Source organism: Magnolia sinica, chromosome 3 (assembly GCF_029962835.1).
Source record: "Magnolia sinica isolate HGM2019 chromosome 3, MsV1, whole genome shotgun sequence".
Classification (NCBI taxonomy): domain Eukaryota; kingdom Viridiplantae; phylum Streptophyta; class Magnoliopsida; order Magnoliales; family Magnoliaceae; genus Magnolia; species Magnolia sinica.
Genome location: NC_080575.1, coordinates 82,918,165 through 82,945,601, shown reverse-complemented (window position 1 = coordinate 82,945,601; position 27,437 = coordinate 82,918,165). Strand labels below are relative to the sequence as shown.

The following is a 27,437-nucleotide window of genomic DNA, read 5'->3' as shown; positions in this document are numbered from 1 at the left end:
TCTCTCTCTCTCTCTCAATCTCTCTGATTTATGAATCTAGGAGATTTTATAATTTGTGGATTCCCAATTCGATGTGGACCCCCATTTAGGGATTTGGGGATTTTTCTAATATTACAAATTAGGGATTTGGAGATTTTAGAATTTTGGGGATCTTGAGGATTTTTTAAATTATGGATTTTAGGTGGTTTTGATAGCTGATTTGGTAGATTTGATGTGTATTTGTTCATATTTTATTTATTTCTAGGGTTTTGATGGCCGATTTGGAGGATTTTATGGTTATTTATTCATGTTTTCTTGAATAAACATAATTTGTTGCTCAAAATCAGTTTAGCTATCAAGCTATCAATCAAAATGTGGGGCCCATGATTGTTACACTAGATTGACATGTTCTACCATGTAGACGGTGGATGAGTTGCCATAGAATAGGAAGACTATGGGGAGCCAAACAATATAACTATGATAGATTAAAACCATGGTGGAGAAACAGGTAATCTCCACCATCAACGCTCTCAAAGTAATTGTGGTGAGCCAGCTGTTTTGACAAGAAACGAATACATTTCGTTTGGGGAATTATCATTCAATAATAACAAAGAAAATAGAAGAACATTCATCATCATAGATTTCATTAATTCTGAGTTGAAAGAAACAAAGAGTAGTTTAATAGTAATTTCGAAAGCAGTTCAGTTCAAAAAGTGTCTGTTATATTGACAGAGAGTTGCGCAAGCTTGAGATCCCAGGTTCTTTAATCATGTGTATGGTTTGTACACATGGGGACAAGTCGTGAATATGTCAAACTATTGTTCAAGATTTTCGTTGTGTGGGAATTCCGTTGTACGGGAGTTCCGTTGTACAAGAATTCCGTTATGTGGGAGCTTCATTGTGCGGGAGTTCCATTGTGCAAGAGTTCCGTTGTGCGGGAATTATGTTGTGCCCCAGGAATTTTGTTGTGCTCTGAGAGCTCCTTGAGTTTCTCTTACTTTTGTTCTCCTCAAATGAGGAGGGGAGAGGTATTTATAGGACTTTCCCACATGTGAAGGTCATTTTCGCGCAACAGACCTCTTAGACCCGTGCAACAGATTCGTGTGACAGGTTTGTTCGCGCAACGGATCCCCACAACAGGTCTATTTTGCCCACAATAGAGAACTAGGAGCCTACTCTATGCACAACAAAGGACTAGGAGTCTATTTCTACACGACTGCACTTTGGATGCCTGTTTGTGCAACAATAGGGAGTAGGAAGTCTAAAAGTGCTGTCATAGGGACTCGGATGTTTGAGAATACTACCACAAGGACTGAGATGTCTAAAAATACTGCCACAGGGACTAGGATGTCTAAAAATGCATTTTTTGTGCACCAACAGGTGCCCCCTCGATCCTTCTTGGATTTATTTATGAAATCAAATGGAGGATCGATCTTCTTTTGCACAAAAAATCTTTTCTATTAGAGAATGATCGCTTGAACATAGATTTTCAACAGTCGAGTTCGAATGGAAGACTGAATGATCGTGCTTGAACAGAAGACTGAATGATCATGTTCGAACAGAAGACTGAATGATCATGCGCAATCGGAAGACTAAATGATCGTGCTCGAACAGAAGACTAAATGATCATGCTCGAACAGAAGACTGAATGATTATGTTTGAAGGGAAGACTGAATACCCCCATTCAAAAGCACTTAATGAATATTTCAATAGGGAGGATAATGGCAACAATGAAAACACTTTGTCTTCATAGTGGTCAATCAGATAGAACTCCTTTCTATGAACATGGCCACAATTACATCCTCCACAGTTTTAACTCCCTTATTCACACAATTCTCTTTTCATTGAAACTTGCTACTGTAACACCTGTGGCGACTCCATCTTTGAATACCTTAATCAGAGAACTGTCTTTTAATGCTGCTCCTACTGCAATGATCTCTTTGATAACCTCCAGCGACTCTTTCTTTAAACTCCATGGCTAGGGAATTGTTCTTTAATGTTGCTCCTGTAAGGCTCATATCTCACATCGTACCGCTCTATAGGCTTCCGCGGTCCTCCTGGTCGAATTCCGATAACCCCCGACCTGTAATCAGCGTTTGTGCGTGACCTTAAATTGCATCCCGAAGATCTAAGTTAGCTCAACTCGAAACTTATATCCTAACGACCGCGCTGTCACCGCAGTTCCAACGCCGCGTCTCGCGCGCTGATGCGATACCCTGGCCAGGAGTTGTGGGTCCACGTTTATTTTGAGAAAAATATCGCACGTTGCGAATTTAAAGAGAATCTCTACAACTCATCACATCAATTAATCAATCATACGTCAAGTACAAAACCCATCCCTCTCTTACCAATAAGGCATCGCTCCCATCTCTCTCCTATTCCCAAAGTCAACTCTCTCTCTCTCTCCACCCATCTCTTTCTTACAACACCATCCCTCTCTCCCATACATCTCTCCATCCCATCCCATTTTCCACCAAATCCCAAGCTTCCATGAGAGAAAATCCTAAGGAGGAAAAAAATAGCCAAGAGAGGATCCATCTTCCTACCCCCTCATCTCACCATCCAAGCCTTCAATTCTCATCTTCCACCATTAAAGAAGAAGCCAAGGAGCTAAGGAATCCAAGGGACGAAGAAGATTAGCAATCGGTGGGTGTTTATAGGATTAGATTTGTATTTTGATGATGGGTCAAGTGGGGCCTACTGATCGATGGTATGGATCTCACTTTGGACCCTAGGTGTGGCCGATGGCCCACCATAACTCATATGTTCATTCCATGATGGGGCCATTCTCCATGGACCCCATCATGATTTTTATTTTCCTAATATATAAAGGGTCATCTAGACCTTGCATTTTGGTGGAGAAGGGATCCCCACCGTTGATTTGGATTAGTGGGCCCACATGTAATGGGACCCACTTGATGTATGTTTTAATGCATGAAAGGGAGGGCCCATAGTACTGGGGTCCCTCCCATCACACGCGTCTCTCTCTCTCTCTCTCTCTCTCTCTCTCTCTCTCTCTCTCTCTCATTGTTGATGGCCCGCCCGATGATTTACATATTTTATCCAGGATGTCCATTTAGTGGACCACACCACAGTCCGCTTGTGGGACCCACCTTGTTGCATGTCCGTTTGGATAGCCCTTGATAAAGAAAAATCATAAATATTAGCATATTTCCAAAGTTGTGGTGGGCCACACATGTGGACCCACCTTTAATACAGATTTTGTATATCAGCACCGTCCATCTGGATGGTGCCATGTACGGCCCCACCTTGATGTATGTAGCTGCATTTAGGCCATCCAACGCCTGGACGCTAGACAGTTTATATATATATATATATAATATACTATATATAGGTAGCTTGTATGTATAGGTGGTGGGCCCCACCCATCTGAAAGCGGATTGGTTGGTTTTCAACACAGCAGCTATATAGTTGTGCATTAACATTAGCAAAATCTGTGGACCCCACCATGGCAGCGTGTGGGGCCCACCTTATGATTATGTGTTTCATCAACACCGTCCAATCCATGACAGTGGATGCAGAATGGTTGGAGTACCTCAAACCAGCTGTTTAGCTGCTGGATGAGTTCCAGCAAGACGATGGACCACACCGTAATGTATGGGTCTTATCCACACCATCCAGATGGCTGGACGATGGGACCCACACCAAGATGTATGTGTTACATCCAAACCGTCCATCCAACTGGTAAGCTCGTCTTAAGGCTTGAGATTAACAAGAAGATAGATCTATTAGGTGGACCACATTGCAGAAAACAGCAGAGGAGTGAACGCCTACCATTGAAACCCTTTTGGGAGCATAGAGGTTTTGGATCGGTATGAAATATGTTTTTCCTCTTAATTCAGGTCTTTGTGACCTTATGAGCATATTGGATGGAAAATAAATGTTATGGTGGCCCTGTGTGGTTTAAACAATGGAAAACATTATCTCCACTATTATTTGTGGTATGGTCCAGTTGATCTTTCGATATGATTCATTTTTGGTAATGCTCTAAATGATCTCTAAAATAAATGTATGATGTAGATGGTGCGGCCCATGTGATGTGGCCCACTTGATATATAAGGCCCATTAGTGCGGCCCATTGATGCGGCCCACTTAATGTATATGAGGCCCATCGTGATGTATTTGAGGCCCATGGACTAAGGCCCAATGTGATGTATATAAGGGCCATGAGTGAGGCTCGATATGGTATATATGTGGCCCATGTGTGAGGCCCGATATGATATATATGAGGCCCATATGGTGAGGCCCGATGTGATGTATATATGGCCCTTGAGTGAGGCCCATTATGATGTATATTAGGCCCTTGTGTGTGGTCATGGGCCCACTATACACTTGGCTCTATGTGGGTCATCCCTTGGGAGCAATGTTGGTTAAAGATCCACATTAATGGGCAATGATGGTTGAATGTCCACATTGTGACCTTCCCTTAGGCCTTGTTAGGCCCATTCTCTTAGTGGGTTAACCCAAATTATTGGGCCCCATTGATGTTGCATAGCCCATCCTCGCCGTAGACTCCGTGCTACCTGAATTGATATATTCACGACCGAGGGCCGATCTTTATATCATGGTTTAGATCAGCTGTTCATCTATGAACCCCGCCTTGCATATAAGTCAATTATCAATGCCGATTATCAATACCGATTATGAGTATGTGACAGCATAACATCATGATACATGCCCATACACATTATCTACATGCTTGTGATGAAATGAGGTTGACCATTGCATATGCCTTCTGGCAAGTTGTTTATGGGACTTCCTAATAGGTGGTGTTGTCCCTTATGAGCGCACAACACACGCAGGATTGATGCATGACTGGATTATATGACTCATGCATCTTGCATTATGTGATATGGTTACTATACGCCCTGGTGACATCAAGGTCATGGCCTCTACAGGCACATCATGGAGAGCCGGATTGGATATTGAAAATATTGTTACTAGCATCAGGGCACCATAGATATCCCTGGGTGAAAATCCCTAAACCCGATGGTACTAGAGGATGACTCCAACGTCGAGACCGAGTGGATATATGAGCGCATGAGGGCCATATACTAGTAGACACATCTCTCATTATATCGTGGTAGATTGGAAAGGGGTGTGACCTTACCCACCTAAGTGGGGGGCAATATCTAGGTTGAGTTTGACCAGCTTGAGGAATAGGTCCGCTATTGATGAGCGGGGCCCGATATTAGCAGACAGATAGTGAGGTCTCTTCCACTTACCCAGTTGTGCGCTCAGATGGGAGCGGCAAGCTGACGTAGAGTGTACTAGACCCCAGTGATTATCCAAAGTGAAAATTGTACTGATATTTGATGTTCTAGTGATGAGTTGCATTAATATGTGGATTTGGATGAGGATTGGTATGCTCAAGTTACATCTCGCATCGCATGGCCTTGGTATGACCGACATCATTCATGCCTTGTATTGCATGGCCTTGATATGGCTGATAGCATTCATGCCTTGCATCGCATAGCCTTAGTACGGCTGATAGTATTTATGGATTCATCAGCATATTCCGCTTTACTCTGATATTTCATTTTGAGAATGCTTATATTGCGCACACACTCTCACCACCCTCTAAGCTTTCTATAACCTTACGCACGACCATTGTGTGTAGGTGACGTTAGGATGTCGTAGCAACATTGAGATTGGAGCGTGCAGCGGACTTCTGGAGCTTCCGATTCTATTATTGTAGTCCCTTTTATGTGCATTGTACCTTAAAGCTTTTGATCATAGTGGATTTTGTGATGGTGTCTTGGTTATTGTTCGTGGGTTATGCTTATGGTTATGCTTATTACAAATCAAATTAATGTTGAAAATCCTCCTTGTAGGATCCCAGGATCGAAACCTTGTATATGGGTACTGGGAGTTGAGAATGGGGTACTACGGAGGCTGTCAGCGCCGTAGGAAATTTTGTGAGCCCGGTTTCCGAGTTTGGGGCATGACAGCTCCTATTACAAGAATCTCTTCAATTATCTCTTTTATTCATAGTCTGCATTATCCAATATTTCGAATGGTAATCTTTCCTGCCAAATTAATCGGAATTAATATCTCAAGATATCATAATTTTGCAATTTAATTTCATGAATTATATATTGAAAGCTTTTAGAATGATTGTAATATTTGCAATATAATAATGATTTGGTCATTCCATCTTTGTGCTTGTCAGCATACTTTGCATTGTATTTGTTGCATTTTTGCTCATTATATTGTGTTTTCGGAGATGCCATTTCTAGCGTTAGAGGTTCAATCGCCAACTCTTTTCTAGTTTGTGCTCCTTGGCATTTCTTCGTAGGCTGGCTAGGAGTGTATTTTCCTTGGACCTTTGTTGATTCTGAAAGAACCTATTCAAATCATCATCGACTTCCGCTCCATCATTATTAACTAAGAAAGATGATTGAAAAATCGAACGGTTGGGTCACCAAAAAAATAGAGAACACTTCTTTCAATTTTCATTTACTAGCTTTCCAGAGGACAGAAATTATCGACAATGATTCTATATCTTTTGGTGAACATTTGTTCCTTGTCTCCATTAGGTCCAGTACTCTTTCATTGAGGGAAGATAGTTCATTTTGGCGTGAACCATATTATCCAATAGATTTGCTCGTCAATTTAGATTTGACTAGACTGTACTGGAGAATTGCGATATTATTACTAGAACAAAGAGAAGTTATGGCATCAGACCATATAACTAGGCCTTGATATAGAAGCAACTTTTGAACGTTCACACCGAATGACACTTCATAATTCCCAGCTATAATTATCCAGTTCATGGTTCTTATAGTTGGATGCGTTGGTGGGCTCATCAATATTACTTAGCGCGCGATTATTGCCTAGTTGATTGTATCATATCGATTCCTGTGCTGCACATAAGAAATTATTAGAAAGACCAAGGCATAGATTACTTTGAAGAAATAGATCATGCCCCCTCTCCAGGTCAACTTTGTATAAAGATTTCTTTAGAAGATAATATTTACGAAATGAAGCCTGTTGATACCCTTGAAGGATGAATAACATTTAGTGCTCTTTTGAAGAATCGAAAGAATACATCTGAATTTTTAGATCGTCTAGAAGAGAATAATAATTCTTCATATTTTCATTCTCCTTCACCTCTGCAGATTTTATGAGATAACCTTCCTTCATTGTCAGGAAAGCAAGAGACAGGAAGGCATTGTCATTATCTTTGGAAGGATAAGTATATTATGATTGAATATCCGTAGTCGATCTTGAAGAATTAACTTTTGAATAGAAAGTAGAAAGTATTTTGAACAAACTTGTTATTATTGTAATTTGAACCTAATTCAGGAGAAATGCATTTATGTATGTTATTTAAATCAATTTTTAAGATTTTCATGATTTATTTTATTATATCAAGTAATTGCATATTTGAGCATACCTTAAGTAAAATAGATGATCATATATGTATTTGTAGCATATTGATGCTACATATAGTTTAAGCTCTTGAGTAGTGGAGCTAGTATACTTTTGACTGAACATACTTTAACTGGACATGACTTGACTCAACTGGACTTGATTTGACTTGAGTTGATTGGACTTGACTTGACTTGACTGGACTTGACTTTACTTCACTTGACTGGACACTTTCACAAATAGTTTAAGCTCAAGTAGTGGAGCAGGCACAGTTTTTTAGACTCATAAGTAGTTGGAGTTGGGTCTTACGCGAATGGTTTCTGTAACTCTTATGAGTTCACTGGACTTATCGCGACTGGGGAGTTCACAAACCACGATCCATCAGAAGGGCCTAGTGAAGCTACCGGGGCCGTGAACTCGGTGGGTTTTACGCACAGGGTTGGCCGCAGTAACTCTCTAGAGTTCACAGGGCGTGCAAGGCTAACTTAGGGTACAAAATCCAAGGTCGCCACTCCATCAATGAGGGGATAATTTGTTTTAGAGACCCTGGCCTTATAAGTTACTACTGAAATCAAGCTAGGAATCTGGGGGGTCTTATGCATGGTTGGCTTATCTATGGACAATGGCTAAAGAGCGCACAGTATAGCCTGTTTTTTCTTCATCTGCCAGGTCGGACCCATTCACGGGATGACATTTTCTCTCACATTCCCCCGTGACGCTGTCGGAAGCTGTACAGACAGCGTTGGTCTAACGCATGACTGGCTGTTATGGACTTTTTGGCCGCTTAGGGCTTTTCGTCGCTCCATCCACACCCTGCATGGGTCTAAGCATGTGATGGTCTATACGAGCTTTTTAAGGCCATTGGCTTCTCACTGCCGCCCACATAATATTTGACGTATCGCTGATTGTGGTAGGTCTTATGCGTGATATTCCGCTGCCGAAGATAATAAATCGATAATTGTAGTACTTATGTCATAGACAATAATATCAATTCAACAATAATAGCTTTTATAATAGTGGTCAATAGTGATTAGCGATGACAATAAATATCAATTTGATGATAATCATCAGTGCTTGGCGATAATCAGCGATAAATTTGATATGCTTGAGAATCTGCCTTTTATACAAGGAGAAGAATACATAGCATTGCCTTTGAAACTTTTTCATCATTCTGCTGGTCTTACACCACCAAAAACATCATTTAGGAACAGTTTTAAACTGTTCCTAAAAGAGGCGTTGCAGAAAAACTAGAACGGTCCAGAACCGTACTAAGTACCATTTCAAATATTAAGAATGGACTTTTAGGAACAGTTTAAAACTGTTCCTAAGGTTGGAAACAGATTTTAAATTTTAGGAATGGTTTTAAACCTTCTTTAATGTTGCCAATGGTCAGATTATAAATTTTAGAAACGGTTCTTAATGCTGCCAAATGTTATTTTAGGAACAGTATTTTTCATTATTAAGGAATGGCCAATAAAAGCTGTACATTTGTTTTCATATTTAAAAATCAAAGATTATTATATACAATTAAAAATTAATATTGAACAAATATGGTACAACTTTATAATAAAATTATATATATTTACAACAATAAGTTTACAATTGCCCGAATACATTAAAAATAAATAAAAAATGCTCCATGATGTGCTCCACTCCTAGAGAAAACACAAGGTCCCACCATTTCTGGGGTTATGTACTTTGTAGTTGCACCATGACTAGCAATGACACTCAAAGAGGAACTTGTCTTTGCATTGCATATCAAGCAGAGATGCTTTTTGAGCTTGCATTATAACTATTAAAATCAAAACAAAAACCGTAAGCAATTTGATTAGCCAAAAAACAACATAAAAATTCAAAAACTAAACAAGCAAAAGAGTGACTATTCAACAACTAAAACTAAAGGATCACCAATAATGTACTAGGTAACAAATTGTAACAATTTATCGCTCAATAAATAAATAACAGATTGTAACAATTTGGCCTTTTGCAAAGTACTTAGTAACAGTGGCATCTTATTATATTAAGAAAAAAAATGAGACTTCAAAAAAAAAAAAAACAATGCCATTTATTAAGATAGTTTCAACATTTTAACCATATTTATGAGAAGCTTTTCATAAAGCATATTTAGGCCATCTTTTTCCTTCTTTTTCTTTTTTCTACTATGGATAACATCAAAGTTTTACGTGTTTAGACCATCATTTAATCCCAGACTTTTGGTTAATCTCAAAACATAGTCACCCTTATGTTTTATAAAAAACTATTTTAACTATTTGAGTGGTGGAAATCAGCAGCATTTTCATAATCTTATGAAGTAGCAAACATGTAAACCAGAAGAAAATATTCACCCATACCTGGAACGCTTCATCCATGGTTAGCACAATGGCAGACATTTGAGTCCACTGGACATTGCGGTACTAGTTGTAGCCAATGGGTGATAGAAACGGCAACCAGTTCGATGACAGGTTCCTCAGAGGAACTCACGACAGACTTCTACTTGGTTGTCAATTACCTGTGGAAAACAAAACAATGGTCCCCATTCAATGGAGAAAATCCCAAGTTGGGTGGCTAGAATCTTTCGATCAAGGAGATTTTTGGGGTATGTTCGATCTGCTTCTGGTTACAATTAACACTAGTCCCCGAATTCCAAACTACTCTGGGTAATGTGGGACTAAGGTAACAAAAGATATTCAATGTATAACGTCACCTTTCTAAGCGATGCCTCCGTCATTCCAATAGGTTGATACAAATCATCTTCGCCACCAAATGCACAAGTGGACAAGTGGGAAAATTCAATCATAACAAGGGTTAAAAGGGAACTACAAATTTTAGATGCAGTACCTGATACTTAAAGATCTAATCAGTGGCAGCAAAAGAATTAGTGCTTCCTTCTGAAAAAACCAACCAACTCATGAAGCAATAACAATAGCAGTCACTCATTATATATATATATATATATATATATATATATATGTGAAGAAAAAAAACACTACAACATAGTGGTCATTTCCCGGCGGTCAGAACCGCCGATAAAGACCCAACAAACCGCTGGCAAAGATTTTACAAACGGTCATTTGTGTATCGGTGAAGGATTAATGGTCGGCGGGAGGTCTAATGCAACGGATAAAATCCGTAGTAATTGTAGCATAGCTTTGAACGCAATAGCTACGGATTAAATTCGTAGTTAGATAACTCATATTTACCGAAAATCCGTAGCCACAGAGAAAATCTTTCTCATCCAGAAAAGAATTAAAAAAAACAAGAAGAAAAGGTAACCCTCATGTATCCCTCTCAATGAACTGAAAACAATGTATTATGAATTATTGGGAAAAAAAAAAAAACAATTCCCTTCATACATTTGAAATAAGTAAAAAACTTTCTAATACCTGAGTAAGTTCTGCATCTTTCCCAGTTCTTTTGTACTTCAAGCACCATTCACGAGCCTCCAGTAATTCCCGACCATATGGGCATTAAGATCTAAATGGTTTCAATTTCGAATTAAGACAATGTAATGGAGGAAAATACTACTATTAGCAAGGTTCATGCTGCAGGTATTCAAAACTCATGTAAGCAGTATGCAGCAGTTGAAGGTATGTTGCAATGATACATATGGATGCACTCCAATTTCACTTGGTCCATTTTATTATGTTATTTATTTAATTTTTACATTAAAAATAATAATAATAATAATAATAATAAAATGCCTGCTTTCAAAAGAAAATCTTATGAAGGTCCAACAGCTAAAGGAAGAATGACACCGAACAAGGGGATCCGTTAAATGTTTAAAGGAATGGTAAGGAAAACCTCGTCAGGTATGCGTTGATATTCAAAGGTCTAATATGTCAATTCCTCAATACAAAAGAAAGTAACATAGAAAATTTTGAAGTTGCAACCTAGGCACGTTAGTTTTTATGAATCAGAATACAAAATCCATGGTCAATCTTACAAGTGATAAAGCAACCACCTGAATGAAGGCTGTCTCCTTTATGGTTCTCTCCCCGCCCTCAAGCACTGCATGTAATGGGTCCAATACGTTTAGCATACCCTCAATGTTATGCTCACCAAAGTATAACCTGCTAGCCTCTTCCAATGCCTCATGCCACATCTCATGCCAGAGAATGGCAACAACCCTGATCAACTCCTTAGATACAAGTTGTGCCTGTATAAATATCAAACAACGGTCATGTCACAAAATCTAGCATGCATACAATGCAGAGAAATTCCCAGATTTATTAACATTTCACCTGATCGACGAGTACACCACTATGCTGCCGTACTTTATCAACCACTTCCAGAGCAGCTTGTTTGTGCAATGTGCTTATTGATTTGCATGCCACCAGAAGAGGGTACATAAGAGCATGTAGAGGAATAAAGTTGTGTACATAGGCTCCACAAGAGAATATATAGCAGGTAGCATCACAACAAACAAGCAGAGCAGAAATGACTGAAATGAGTATCAGTGGCTAGTTGTCCACCTCTTGCTTTTGTCCCAATTTTATATATTCTGGCGTATCGTCAACAACAATTAAAGCCGCTGGTTCACAGAGTTTTATAGCTGGATGTAGATCCTTTAAATGCCCCCAGGGTTCAGCAATGACACCAACAGTAGAGAATAAAAGAAGTTACAAATCAAATGAATACTTTTGTTTGTGTTTTTTGCTTTGCCTAATAAATTGCTTCATCTTTCAAAAAAAAAAAAAAAAAAAAAAACGAAGAAGAAGAAGCAAAAGTGGTCCTCGTATCATAGATAATGTGTAATATCAACTTTCACAAATTAACTAACTGTGCTTATAATAAATGCAGCAACAGATCCAAATCCAACAAGAGAGTTCATCTTAGTTATTTGGGGCAACTCAGAGCTTACCAAGCAAATAAATGTAGTGAGCTAAGTTATTCGGGGCAACTCAGAGCTTACCAAGCAAACCTCGCTGATAGAAGTTAAAGGGCCTTCTAAGATCAGGGATAACGCACCATTGAGGTACAAATGGTGCCATCCAAATTGCATCGCCCGCTTGAACTGGGTACCTAATTTCAGAACCAGTGACGCAACTTGTGAGAATGTATTGCTGAACTTTTCAGCACCAGATGCACTTAATTTATTTTTAGAAAAAATGCAGTTCAAAACAGAAGAAATGGAGTGATAGAGAAGCATTTGAAAACAACGTGTTTGACTTGAACACTAAGTGCACCCATCTCCAAGGAATTTGAAGCGGGCATCTAGGGTAAGTGAAGAAATGATAATATTATGTGAGACGAAGACCAAAGACCATATTTAATGCCTTTTTCTTATTGCTATAGGCACAAGAGTGTATGATTTAGCCAATTATTAATAGTCAGCCTTTTTCTTTCTTTCTTTCTTTTTTTTCCGGTTGGTTGGGTGGTTGTGGGTGGGGGGACGATGAATCAGAGGCAGGGTTCCCATTTTCCTCCTTTTTCTTCCCAAATAGCAAGTGATATAAGAACATCACTTGCTACCCTTATCTTACATGCAGCATAGCACATCCAATCTGCTGCAGAAGTTGGAAACTTTTGAATATTATGTCTGTATGAAAATAAGCACTTATGGCTTCTTAACGAAGTTGACCTCGACACCCAACAATTTGACAAATTCCAGCCATATCTTCTCACTTGGTGTGCCGAGAGTCCTAAATATCTGCAGTCATGTAGAAATCAAATGAACATATTGAGGCAGTGTGGCAAAGATTGGAAATGAACAAAAAAATTGATGGACTAGAGATTACCTTGTCAAGCTGGTCAAATTCAGTTTCCCCATTGAATAATTGTTCCTTTGCAGTTCAGCCATTCTACAGCCCAATGACCACCTGTCAATAGTTGTTGACCATTTATTTACTCATAATATAAGTTTAAGTACCCTGTGAATAAAGGAGTAGAGCAGAACTGCAGTGAGTTGCTAAGAAAGTGCAATATTTTATAGAAAGGATAATTAAAAAGTAAACAAACACGGATACCATTAAATTCTGTGGAATTTCTTACTTACACCGAGTAGGGTGGAATTCAGAAGACGTTACCACATCCGCAAGTAGAAGAAAACATGTAAGAAATGCATTTTTTTTCATCAAATAGGCGTATTAAGAACCTGTAGCAAGCATGGGACAAACACCAAGAGCTACTCCTTGACTAGCAACAGAAAAGGCCCCCACAAAGCCTATTGAACCTTTTTTTTTATTTATTTAAAAAGAACTGTCTCTTTTCCATTAATGGCAAGTAATGTACAAAGAGATATTTCAGGCGGGCCTACCCAACAAAAGACGATAGGCCCACCTATCGTGAGAAAAGAACAAAAAAGAAAGAGACAAAAAACTCTAATCAGTTATTGAGGAATTACAGGATATGTGGCCAGCATATCCAAATTTAATATCAATAAAGCTAACTGCCATAATTGAGGAATTACAGGATATGTGGCCTGCATCTTTGCATGGTATACACAGGCATTCAACTCAGACAAGTGGGTTGTGTGGATCAGAATCCATACCATTGATCAATTTTACCCATCAGCAATTGGACTATGCCTTAAAAATCCCACTGATAGGGCAATCTTAATCTGCCAATTTGTAGCCTATAGAAGCAGTTAAGAAGAGAAATTGAACAATGGTCCATATTCAACTGAAAAAGATCCAATGTGAGAGATTTTTTAGGCATTCTCCATCCACGGTGAGACTCAACAGCCCAATAAATAGATTGTTGAAATGTGAGACCCACTTGTCTGGCATGGAATTGAAAATGGTTACTTAAAATAAAATATATGACTAGCCAAATAGGAACAATGAGACTCGTAAACCGGATCATGGAAGAAAAGACGATATGATTCAGCAACAATTGCAGCACATGCATCACGAGGATCTTTAAGCTTTGAAACCTGAAAATTAAATCATGAAATAAGGTGTACAAGAAGAAATCATAGAATAACTGTAGTAGAAGAAATAAGAAGATCAATGCATAGAACAAAACCTTTATTATCAAAAGTAGAGCATCCAAGCTTGAAATGAATATTTTTATGTAAATGACTTACAAATGAACCCATGTGAAGTAAATGTGCCATCCATGTTTATGAAAATGGACCCGAATATCCAACGAGATGAGAATTCCTCTAATGTAAAAGATATATGTTGTATTCAAAATTATATTCAGGAAATAATTTGAGAAGGAAAATGTATTGAATCATTCAGCAAGCATTAATGTACCAGCCTGCAATTGGTTGAAGATGTTTACCAAATTTCCGTCAACCAAGGCCTTTGCATCTTTCAGCACTTCTGCATCTTTCTAATGAACAACCTAGATAAATCAACTACCAGCATCACAACATTAAAGACAACCAAATTAAAGGTAATGACAATCACAATCCAGCAAGCTTTTGGCACAATCAGTTCTACCACATAAATAGAAAAAATCACACTTAAATGCTCTAATGACATCATTGGGCTAATGCTGCCAAAATCAAAGACACATTTGACACTTGCAGAAACAAGTTGCAGCAGGCAGCAATGACAGTCCAGGACTGGACAGAGGGATTGGAACAGGGCACATTGCAAAAAAGAGTCTTCACCTCAAAATTGCATTTCGAAAACCCTGCAAAATGGGGATTTAGAATACACTCAAATCCCAAAACACCACTGGCAGGAAGATATGGTGAATTCCGTCACGTTATTCATAGAAATAAATGAAAAGAAAAAGAAATATGGAGCACATCATAAACTTATGGGATCTTGGGTAGTTTGATCCTCACCGTAATAGTAGGTAGACAGAATAGTGATCCTCTCAGTCAGCTGAAAATGAAAGAACCAATGTTTTGAATGGACAAAAAACTCTAATCAGTTATTTAACTGTTGAAATTATTAACTTGTTAAACATACATGAAGCAATGAAATAATCAAGTACAGAAACAAAATTCCAAACCCAAGATAAACTACAGAATTTCGAATCTACATAGCATATAAACAGGCGCTGCCGGGATCTGCAACAAAGTCCGACAGATCGGGATTTTTGTAGGAAATAACACATACACAATCCATCACTGGCCTGAAAATAGAAAACTTTATAATCAACATTCCACATTTTACAAGACTAACCATTTAACTGGTGAATTTATGAGCTGGTATAGCATATCTACCTGCTTTCTGATCATAGTTAGGGATGGTGAAGATCCATCTTCTTTCAAATTTGTTGAGCTTGCATCAGAGAGTTCACTTTCCTCAATCTCACTATTGTTAAGACAAATGGATAAGGATCAGTTCTGTCTTCATGTAGCTGATAGAAGTAGCATGAACACAAAACTACACAGAAATTTGTAAAAGACAATTTGTCAAATTGGACCATAAGCTCATTTTATGAGGAAAATATAGGCTTCTCTTGTAAATCATGAGATATATTGTCATAATCACATCATCCCCAAATTCAAGGGATATATTTACCTGTAAAGTATTTCTGCAGAGGTAGCTTTCAGGCATAACAACTTTGGCAAGATGTGATGGTTGATATATGTGGCATACAAGTAACTCAAATTAATCTGTCAGCACCAACTTAGATGCATCATAATCCAGAAATTACCTTGATTTGATTACCAAACTAGCCAATTGGTGGACAAGTATCAGATGGTTAAAATTGAAAATAAAATAAAATAAAATCCAACTGTTCAACAAATAAGTTTCCACAAATCAAGGTTAAGATTGTTGAACCCATCGGATTTTCAGATTATAACCTCTATCTACAGTGGACCCACAATTTGAATGGCATAATGAGATAATGCACGCCGCGTTTACAAATCTCTATCTCTAAGTGCCTGTGCATCATGCATCAACTGTCCTAATTTCACTAGGGCAGAATAGTATAGAAACAACAACCAAATCATTTTGATTTCATTTTTGAGTGCTACGAAACTGAGGATGTGAACCTCTTTTTCTTTACCCATTTTGGGACTGTTTCATTGTCCTGATTAAAACTCAGATTCTTAAAGTGAAGAGTCTGAAGACCATCCTTGTGAAGGTGATAAGATCAAAATTTATTCTTGGCATCACATAGTTGATCTTCAAGGTGCTTATCCTCGTCCCCACTGCTCTTACTGATCACACCAGCAAGAGTACTGCAATGAAAAAACTCATTAGGGGAACAAAATCCCATTGTGCATGTAAATTGGGGCATGGATTCTTCACTATGAAGAGATGTTCTGCATATAAGGTAAAGTTCAGGTTCGGTCGAGGATTTTCAACTTACACTATGCTGTGGAGAAGGAACAGTTGAACATTTTGAATTATGTTATGGTAACTTGATCTCCACTTCTTTCATATCACAGACACCTGATTCTTTCCATTCATGCAAGCATTTATCGAGCTCTGCTCTGTTGCAAGCACCAAGGTATCAAATCCACCATTTGACCAGTAGACAGTTTAACCTGCATTTTGTAGACATTGTAAGACAATACACCACAAACATCTGAGTTTATTAAAAAGTTGGATGAAAACTGATATAAAATCCAACATGTACAGTCAAAGAGTATTTTGTTGGCTGATTAGTTTAATCGATCACTGTTAGTAGCACTGGAATCAGTGATGTAAGTACCTATTCTTCTGGTAGAGCAATGAAAATAGACCATTGGCAAAATGAAGGTGAAAAGGATATCTCAAAGTGTATTCCATCATTAGAAGTTTTAACTAAATTTGTTTTGTGCAAACAACCGAGGACAAGGTTTCATCAGAAAACTCACATCCATCTCTGCTTTAGATGCTCCATTTCCAACGGGTGGGAGATCTCCAATTGTATCTCTCAAAGTTATTGCACGGAAGGGTGCCCCTCCAGCTGTACTCCTGACAGCAGCATATTGTACATCAACTGGTAATGTGATTTTCAGTTCATTGGCAAAATGAAGGTGAAAAGGATATCTCAAAGTGTATTCCATCATTAGAAGTTTTAACTAAATTTGTTTTGTGCAGACAACCGAGGACAAGGTTTCATCAGAAAACTCACATCCATCTCTGCTTTAGATGCTCCATTTCCAACAGGTGGGAGATCTCCAATTGTATCTCTCAAAGTTATTGCACGGAAGGGTGCCCCTCCAGCTGTACTCCTGACAGCGGCATATTGTACATCGACTGGTAATGTGATTTTCAGTTCTGGGCCTGCAAAGACATGCATTGGCTCTGGCCACTCTGGGAGTGTCTCTTCTGGAGAAGCTGCCCATATGAATGCTCGTTTCCTAGACTGAGAAACACCAAAGGCTCTAGCCTCTAGAACACCAAATCTCACCTAAAAAGGCACACACAGAAATTATATAGCTGCTTTACAAGAGAAAAAGAGGAAGAAGAAGAAGAAGATCCCAAGTACATGCAAAGGGACAATATCTCATAACCCATTTCAAGAAGTGAAGCAAGCGTTAATTGGAATGTCTGCCCTTTGTTAAAAGAAACAAAATTCCTCACATTTTCTAAAAGAAAAAACTTCGGCCAGAAGTAATCGGCAAAGGACAAAAATGAGTATACTGGGAAATAAGCCTTGTGAGGGAAAAAAAAGCTTGCTTCATTAATTCAAATTCACCATCAGGTGGCACAAAACTGACAGTCTTTTCCGAGTTAAACCTTGTCATCATACATTGATGGAAAGTAACATCAATGAGCTCAATCATCTTTCCACTAAAAGAAGTAGAGCATCTTTCAGGGCCAAGTCACCAAAAGAATTAGGAGAACCTAGCAATTATCAGTTTGTAGCTAAAACAGACCACATATAACAGAGAGGTAACTGCAAATTTTAAGAAAAATAATCCCTTCAAAAACCAAGTTAGAACACTTATTGCAGAACACAGAGAACAAGCACTGCACTAGTCAGCCAACAAATGTATTTAGCAAAGTTAAAAACTGAACTTCTATTATTAAGCACACTTTACACTCACTTGCAAATCTACCACAATAATAGGAAATGGGAACTAAAACTTTACCAAAAATCATGTGTTTAACCACACAAATTCCATCAAGCAGAGAAACTGTCTCAAATTCCGTCAAGCAGACAAACTGTCTCAAAAAACCGAAGGACTAAGAAGCCACACAATCCCCCCCAAAAAAAAAGCAAAAAATGGAGGTTTTCATTCAATTGTTTCTTGCAGCATAAGAGAAAATGGATGACATAAGTTATGTGGCAAGTATGTAACTAAGCATCTCTCTCTGACTAATGAAGAAACTGTAGACGATATCAAGGATAAGGGAGCAAATAACTTGAAAATTGCAGCATCAATTGATACATGCAGCATTCCGTATACGACATGGATGCTTTCCAAAATTCCTGTGAAATTCAGGGAAAAAAAAAAACCCTTCTTTTAAAAAGTTTCAAAACCATTGTCCTACAAGGGACCATCCACCTCCAGAGCCATGAACAGAACTCTTTTTTTTTTTAATGACAACAGACCTGAACAAGGAGAGAAGGGTTAGCTTTGCCAATTTCGACTGCTCTTGGGAGTAGTTAATAAACTCTAAAAGATTGAAAATCTATTGTCCTTACACAAATGTGCAAGTCCTGAAACATGGCAAATATCAAACTGGTCATAGCATTTTTTTAGGTAAGTTAGAACTCTGCTTTGACATAATGAGTACACTGGGAAATAAGCCACTTTCAAAATACCCACCAATATAGCTTCTCCAATTTTACCAATTATAAAGGTAAGTCTTTAGAATTTTAAGAAACAAAACTATGTGAGATTACTTCAGGATCATTTGAATTGGGGGCATCTAGATGCACTGGATATTTCAATTACCAGGTATTGCAATGCCTGGATGGTGTAACTGCTGGAAATTATAATGAAACAATGTTTTTTCTAACACACTAACATCCACAGAGGGCTGGATGTTTCAAACAAACTAATCAAACATATTGGAAATTAATGAAACAGAAACTATAGTACAAGCTTTACAATCAATAAATTGAAAGGCCTCAAAATTGCAGAATAACAACAAGGCTTCAATGCCATTAAGTCCCGAAAGATGGTATTTTGGTAAATGGATATCATCACTGGCCAACAGCTCAAAGCTTTCAAAGGGTCGAGATCTGACAAGGATTTAATATCACATGACTAAACATATATTTTATATGACCTCAGATCATAATTAAATTGTGAGAAAGAACAAATGCCATAGAGGATTATATGGTTCCGGTCAGTGCAAGAAATACGATTTTTAAAATCTTGAGATACCATCACAAGATTTTCAAAAACTCGCCAGATTCTAAATATCACATTCCTATGCCAACATTAACATGAGAAATAGTAAAAATTACAGGCTTATTATACAAATATATAAATATATATTTAAATTTTAGATGTATAAGAAACTCTTAAAATATTTTTTCTTTGAGATTTTCCAGATAACATTCCAAAAAAAAAAAAAAACCCTCCAGAGAAAATCTCCTCTGAATTTTCAGGGCCAAGAAACATCATCAATCATGTGACTCATCAAAAAATATAATAATAAATCAGAAAGATATGAAAAATGGTAATACAAACTCAACATGAATGACACTTGTAGTAGAAAACAGAGGAAGTGTAAGTGCAGCATGAAAAACTGCAAACATAACATAAAACAATGGCTCTCCGATATAAACACATAAAACTTGTAGTAGAAGACAGAGGAACATTGTGGGGATGTTCTATGCACAATGAAGCCAAAATGTGAACTATTTAGACCACCTAAGGTGGATCCCACATTTACAGGGCCAAGCAAATGTCAATTGAACATTATATTTCCTCTTACATTCCCACAAGAAGTAGAACCACAAGAAAATTAAACCTTTGAGAATAAATATAGCTAAGATCTGCTAGTCCTTTTTGACAAACATAAAAGAACCAATGACAATTCTATGACTCCATTGCAGTTGGCACTTGGCAAGATCCGCTAAATATCCTTTTCTGTTATTCCTCGCTGCTGCTTTGATGGCACTCTGCCTTCAGATTCCACCATCAGGTTGAGCTCCACTCATCAAAGTGGCAGCAACACATCTCACATCTGACCCCCTTCTGCTACTGTCTTTACAGTAAAAGCTAGCTCCAAGTAGCAACAAAAAGGGTCTGTCATTTCCCTCCTAACCACCTTCTCACCTGACCAAATCATCCCTCCCAGTTAATGCTATAGCAAGAAGGGCACCAACGATACCAACCCCTGCCCATAAGAGCCATCCATTCTCACAGCTTGAAATCGCTCAAATAGATTGAAGATTATCAGTAAAAATCATCAAAGATCATTCAATTCAAACAGGATGAAAGAAGAAAAACAAGTATTCCAAGATCAGATAGAAGACAGAAAAATATCGAAAGGAAAAACACAGAATAAGAAAGAAGAGATTGTAAGCATGAACATATGACAACAGAAGAAGAGCAAAAGAATCGAGATCGACCTTCTGAAAGATTGACCTTCTGAAGAGATTGTAATTTTGGTGTAGTGAACCAACACAACTTGACAAACAGACCAGCCCTTAACATCAACACAACCATTACTAGACAACTCATAATCGAAGCACGACCACCGCCTGCGACCCATGATCACAAAGCTACCACGGACCAGCTCAATTAGGACAGCACACAGCCCCTCGTTCAAGATGATCTTGAGTCGATGGAACGACCATGGTGTACATTTCACACTCGATGTCTGATTTGTTGCAGACATCCCAGATGTTGATGATGGCCATGAATATGGACCACATGCATTAGCTGCAGGTTCCTGAGATCTATCACTACCAGCAGTTGATGGACGAGTGCCACTTCCGCCAGATGAAGGGCGACCATTAAGCGAACCTGCAGTTCCATTGGTATCAGGTGACAGTGCTGAAGAACTCCAAGCATTCGCTATTGAAGATGGACGGCTGCCCCAGCTTAGTGTACCCCTACATACACACCAGAAGCCACGTCACTGCATCTATTAGAATTTTGAGCGCAAAAAGAGCTTACTGGACCAGAATACATGATATCAATTTCCAAATCGACAAGGATGTGTGGAAGGAGACAACTATCAACACCCAAAAGATCTGCTAAATACACCCATCCTATCTATTCTTTGTTACACAGTAGTACAAAGTGGTAGTATTGTATAATATAAGTAGAAATCATTAGATTATTCAGCAGTCAACACCCTCATCACCATCAGCATCCTTATCAAAGCGTGTTGTCCCAGCTGTTTACCCACGCATGCATTCCTCCATCTCACATCATTCATCATAGCCTTGTCCCACCTTTCCTTCTGCATGTGCATGTTTGTGTCTGTGTGTATGCATATAACATGCCCACTCATGGGCAGGTTAGCATTGAGCCCAAAGACTTCAAGTGACACATGAGGCAGTCCAATCATTGATCTGGAATGTCCAATCATTCCATACCACCATTGGCAGGTCAAAATGCAAAAAACACACTGATTCAGTGATTCTAACTCTTTGAATGTGAATATTTTATTACAACCATCCATTTTTATGAGCCATAGATAGGATGGGTGGCATCATATGTCCATAGTGCTTGTCTGAAATCATTAGCAATCATCGCGGGGCCTAGCAAATAGATGTTTCAAGAAAATGTCTGAGCTAATTTTTTATCTACTTATCTTGACATCCCCACTTTTGTTTATTTTTGATTTTTGCATCGTGCCTCATGGCCTATCAATAGTGATATGAAATGAATGGACAGCCTAGAGAGAGGATTGGATTGTACCACATGTCATTTAAAATCTTTTGAGCACAATGCTGACATGTCAATAAAGGCAGGCATGTTAACATTCCCCATATATTATGAATTATGAAAAAATTTTCTGTTTATGAAAAGGATAAAAAGATTGAAAAACACAGAACTTGGGTTGATGAAGAATAAACTCACTTTGGTACAATTTCCACATTAGGGTCCAAGTGATGGTTCTCCAACCTAGAAATAGCACAGCAAAAGGTTGCAGTTGATTGACAACACAAACAAACAAGCTACTCAGAACATGACACTAGAAATAATTTGGCAGAAAAGTGAATACCTTCGACTAGGTAAATTAACAGGTTTTGGAATGGCAACTTTTCCCAAAACAGCATGCCTCTTCTTCGTGCAGAAACCCACCTGCAACAACATCAACAAAATAAGACAAGGCGAACAACCACGATTATGTGATTTTTATGAATACAATTAAATAATGATATGGATGTATGAGAGAGAGAGAGAGAGAGAGAGAGAGAGAGAGATTTCACAATAGCATTTAAAAAGGAATGCATCTAGTACTACTTCTGCTTGCCGTTGATTGATTTCCTCAATCCAGCTACAAAAACAGAGTGCCCATATAAAACTAGTCCTAAAACTTCATTTTAAAATATTGCAATAAGCTTTACATGGAAGGTTGCAGGCCATGCCCTCTGTCAGCTGCACACCATAAAACAGTGAAAGTTCGATCCTCTGTCTGGCATCCGTACTACATGAGTGTCAAATTCAAGAACATAAATACAAAAGAACCCAAGTTACTGTCACTGACCATAGTAAACGTCTTCCCAGTGCCAGTTTGACCATATGCGAAAATGCATACATTATGCCCATCAAGTGCAGATTTGAGAACTGGCTTGACTTCTACGAAAACGTCTTCTACAAAGTTTGAAAGAAGCAGAATCTTTTATTTTAGGAAAAAAAAAAAAAAAAAAGGAAAAGAAAAGAAAGAAAGATCAAGAAAATTAGTCTAATAAAAAAAAAATCCTACTACCAAATCAGGATTACATTTTACGCTTATGGCAATAAGCTTTTGTGGAGCAAATTAACAAGCAAAATGGTTTGCAGTATTCAAAGAACTACAGAATTGAATTCATATCAGACTAGCATTATTCAGTATGAGACTGAAATCAAGTTTCAGGAAAATAACCATTGATCTTACCAAAACTTTTGGAAGTCAAAGATAGCTACCATTACACAAAATCAAAGTATAAAAAATCCTCAAGAAACATGCGTATGCGACTTCCAAACTAAACCAAAATAAATACCAACTCAAGCCTACATGGAAAGAATCCCCCCTAACATTTGACATTGGAAGGAATACAACTTCCAAACTTCATGATTTAGAACAGACGTTTTCCCTACACTTTTAAGTGTCTGGCACAACAAGGAGCTTTCCATAGCTGAGATGGTGGAGACATCTCCCTGTGAGGGATGGCCAGCGATCCAGTCATGCTGATGCCTGCCTTCGGTGTTCAGAGGCACTACCCAAAGGAATAAAACCAGCATGATAATTATGTGATGAGAAGGAAAAAAAAAATTGCAGGTCAACTGAATCTGTAATCAGTTTCCAGCAATAAGCAGATAGTATATGATGTCCATATGTGATACAACAAGGATGCCTCAGCTTTAAAGGGTAAAATGAAGCATCCATCAATTTAAGAGAGATGATGTTTGTATATTTCAGACAATGTAATTGAATTTACTCAAAAAAAAAAAAAAAAAAAAAAAAGAAGAAGAAGAAGAAGAAGAAGAAGAAGAAGAAGAAGCAATTCTGACTAAACAATGAACTTTATCAATCGAAAATTAAACTTTAATCAATGTGGTCCAAACAGGTATATACCTCATTCAACATTCTATGCAACTCATCTCTAGCCTCAACAACACGGTCCCTGTCATTGCTATCAAAGACAAATATAAGACCCTGAGTATTTTGGAAGTAGTGCCTCCACAACGGACGGATCTGTAGAAGAAGCACAAAACAACCATTAGGTATATCATATAGAAGTATCAATCTCCCCCAGCTTGAGCTTGTATAAGATGGTGGTCTTACCAGCGGCATCAAGACCAACCATCAGAATACACATCTCTTTCTTGGCAAAAATCCAGCTAAAAAGCTTTGTGAAAGTCAGCCCCATGTCTGGCTAAAGATCCACATGAGAGAGAAGCAAACTAGATCAGCTCAACCAATAGCCATTAAAAACATGAATGAATCTCCAACAAAAGATATAAAAAGACCCAAAAAAGGCCACGATCAACCAAAACCAGAACTTTTGCAGAAAACATAATCTTAGAAAGATCATATACAGCAAACAAAAAGATTTTAACTCTGTAACTTTAACTCTGCATTTTATTCATGGTTGTCACTGTCATAAGGCCAGAAGCTAAACAGTTTATTCCTATCTATTAGTTGTTGCATACTAAGGGTGTCTTCTTGTGCAAATTTCTACACTTTGCTATATGCCAATATGTCAAGACTTCGGCTTTTGTTTATGGCTTTTCAGACCTGTGATTGATTTCAATGAAATTGCTTACCACTTCATGGAGTGTATGCATGTTTGTAGATCACTTTGAGCATTCTACATATTGCTTACATTATGATGGAAGCATGAGGTTTGTAGTAACAGCAGGCTTCTTGCAATTCTTCAACATTGCAGGGAATGGAATTTTGGAGAAATCAGACCTGGAACCTCCTGGGGCTCATAGAATTGACATTATGATTTAATGTACATAGATGCTACGCGTGCGGATGATAACAGTCCTCATCGGTTTCCTTGTGTAGTGAATAGAAATTCACATTCTCAAAATAAAAAGAAGGGATGCACATGGGTTCTAGTAATTCAAGAAGCCACTATGTACTTTGAAGGATTAGCACTCTTTAGATACTGTTAGCTGCATGGATATGATGTTTGAAGAAAAATGCATAAGATAGGTGGCATGAGGATCTGAACAAGCATACCAGATGAAAAGGACTGAATCACCTGCAACAAGCATCTTTGCACTTAACAGACTCCATCTAGTTGTAAGAAGATGTTGCTTGGGCTGACCTGCATGAGAAATGGAATTAACAAATGACAGGCTAGTTACAAATTTCAATTCTCATAGTTGATTTTGTGCAAGCCAGTGATCCAAAGGTGGTGTCATGAGGTAAGGCATTCATCTAGGCCTCTTAGAGACAAAGCACGAGAGTAAGCTTCTTGACATGCCTCCCAAATAACCTTTTTTTTTTTTTTTTTCAATTGAAATCTAAAAAAATATGATAGATATAAAAGTTTAAAATAAATAAATGTGAAATTTTAAAGACGGCTGAAAAGGAAGTGAAAACAACTTTAAGGCATTAACTAAATCAATATGAACAAGCCAAACTGCTCTTTCAAATTTCAGGTGGAATTGATGAATCAGTTGTCTTCATTTATTATCATTTTATCACTTAAGCAGGGCTTAATTGATTGTAGACAGCTGGTCATCACTTGACAAATGCAAATTTAAGGTGCTTCTATCCTTATACTTTTCCGCATCAAAACACATATCTCCACTTCAAAACATCACATCTTCTCACCAAAAAGAAAATGACTAGCTAGCATACCTCGTCCTAGGAACCTCGCAATTCAAGAGCCATGTGGGTGGAACTTTCATGAGATCCACCCTTTCCATCAGGTGCCCTGCATCATGTTCACCTTGCAGCCCAAAAATCATGACCAGACAGAACTTAGGTATAGGTAGGCCACACACTAGGAAAAGGTTGGGATGGGTAGGACACCCACCATTAGTTTTGCATAGGTCCCACCGTGGTGTTTGTATGTCATCCAATCCATCCATCTGATGTGCCTCATCAGGTTGAAAGAATTATCCAAAAATCACAGTATTCTGAAACTCAGGTGGGCCATACCAATAGACTTTCTGGGTATAATTTCTGGGTTGACCCACCTGAGTGTTGAATCATCCTGAATTTTGGGATAAAAGGCCAAGCAATGGAGAATGTCTAGTTATGTATATGACAGTAAGAAGACTTGATGACTACAACATTGAACCAAAGAACCAGATAGTGAAAGTTGATCTCCTTAAACCAAAAAAGGATCAAACCATAAAAACCATATCAAAACAATCTTCTAAAATGGAAGCCATCAAAAGGACAACAATTGAAATGAAAATGCTGCAAATGCATTAGAGAAGCAGGGTAAACTATTCAAAAAGCAAAACAGAATGATCAAATTTTGGATATTTGAATCTCATCTGGGACAAAAATGTAACCAGAAATGAAAAAGAATTTTGAAATCTAAAAAGATAACAAATTGAAGACAAATGACAACATAAAAATTTATTATTTAAAATAAATGACTACAAGCAAGGGGCACTTTCTATGAAACTCAACAGGCAAGGAGAAACAAAACTCCCTCGGAGCTCTTCAAACAACAATACAGTAGATATTCTTGGATTACTTTCATATTGCAGCAAAGTACTCCTTGCTGAGCTTAGGATCCAGCTTCATGGACTTCTCTCCTGGCTTCCACCCTGCCGGGCACGCCTCATCAGGGTTTTCTTGGACATACTGCAAAGCCTGCAAGGTCAACACAAACAGAACATATTCAAATTGAGTCAGTCAATACTTGCAGCAAGCTAACTTGGGTTTCTCTAAACCTGAAGAACCTAGTCAAAAGTACTTTAACATTTTGATCAATAGCTCAAAAATTCAAAAGAGTACTCAAAGCCTAGATTAGATAGCAGGGTAAAATAACAATCTGTAGCCATTTGAAAACCAGCCAATTGTGCTAAAATTGTTCACGTTATTGCAAAAGGCACAATACACCTCAGGATGCGTGCTCACTCTGATTTCTCCATCAAACCAGCTCAAAATGGCATGTGTGCTCAATGTGCAATAGCTGAATTGAACTCATTATTTATTTGAGCTAGTGCCTACTCTGCTCTACCATAAGCTTTATAGAGAGAAAAAAAAAAAAAGTATCAGTCAAATAGTCGAGCATATTGTGGGCATGGAATTTACATAAAATGCAGTCATCTGATTACTAAATGCATAGATAAAGAGCTTTGACAGAAGCTTCAATGTCCTCTACATCCAGCCTCACCTAAATGCTAAAGGTGTTTCACCTTTTCTAAAAGTGACTCTCTGTTTTGGTGTCCACCGTGCAGCTATAAATGCAAATTGCTACCATTGGCAGCAATGAGGTCTTTTACTCTTTGAACCCAACTCCAAATTTAAAAGAAAACACTTTGACTCAGTGATCAGTTAACTCAGTGAGTCATGGTGCTATGATGGCAATGGTGTAACAATGTAAAGGGTCTGAGATCGATCTGACTCAAATGAAGGTTGTAACGATGTAGAGATTGCTGGAAAGACATGCGC

The 27,437-nt window shown here is 38.1% G+C and overlaps 1 protein-coding gene, 2 long non-coding RNA genes and 1 other non-coding gene across 7 annotated transcripts; all 4 read right to left on the bottom strand.

Moving 5' to 3' along the window:
- Nucleotides 1-8,848: 8,848 nt before the first annotated feature.
- On the bottom strand, nt 8,849-11,024 carry LOC131238592 (uncharacterized). The gene is made up of 3 exons (XR_009167958.1): nt 10,758-11,024; nt 9,726-10,262; nt 8,849-9,166 (listed from the first exon to the last, which is right to left on the bottom strand). It is a non-coding gene; the product is annotated as an uncharacterized LOC131238592 (long non-coding RNA).
- An 832-nt stretch (nt 11,025-11,856) lies between these two features.
- On the bottom strand, nt 11,857-20,094 carry LOC131240083 (uncharacterized). 4 transcript variants are annotated; one of them, XR_009168614.1, is made up of 12 exons: nt 18,778-20,094; nt 17,350-17,628; nt 16,600-16,777; nt 15,801-15,895; nt 15,500-15,590; nt 15,116-15,155; nt 14,402-14,958; nt 13,370-14,248; nt 13,113-13,193; nt 12,956-13,024; nt 12,287-12,396; nt 11,857-11,939 (listed from the first exon to the last, which is right to left on the bottom strand). It is a non-coding gene; the product is annotated as an uncharacterized LOC131240083 (long non-coding RNA). The 4 variants fall into 4 exon arrangements; XR_009168612.1 differs by having other exon boundaries at nt 11,867-12,396; XR_009168615.1 differs by having other exon boundaries at nt 11,867-12,396; nt 14,602-14,958.
- LOC131241716 (small nucleolar RNA SNORD96 family) lies at nt 19,295-19,384 on the bottom strand. The gene has a single exon (XR_009169273.1). It is a non-coding gene; the product is annotated as a small nucleolar RNA SNORD96 family (small nucleolar RNA).
- A 388-nt stretch (nt 20,095-20,482) lies between the features above and the next one.
- Nucleotides 20,483-24,213, bottom strand: LOC131238958 (kinesin-like protein KAR3). Its single transcript, XM_058236533.1, has 7 exons — nt 24,148-24,213; nt 23,919-24,038; nt 22,792-22,979; nt 22,604-22,670; nt 22,362-22,441; nt 22,217-22,261; nt 20,483-21,240 (listed from the first exon to the last, which is right to left on the bottom strand). The coding sequence occupies exons 1-7, from the start codon at nt 24,211-24,213 to the stop codon at nt 20,646-20,648; spliced, it is 1,161 nt and encodes a 386-aa protein (XP_058092516.1). The 3' UTR covers nt 20,483-20,645.
- Nucleotides 24,214-27,437: the final 3,224 nt, after the last annotated feature.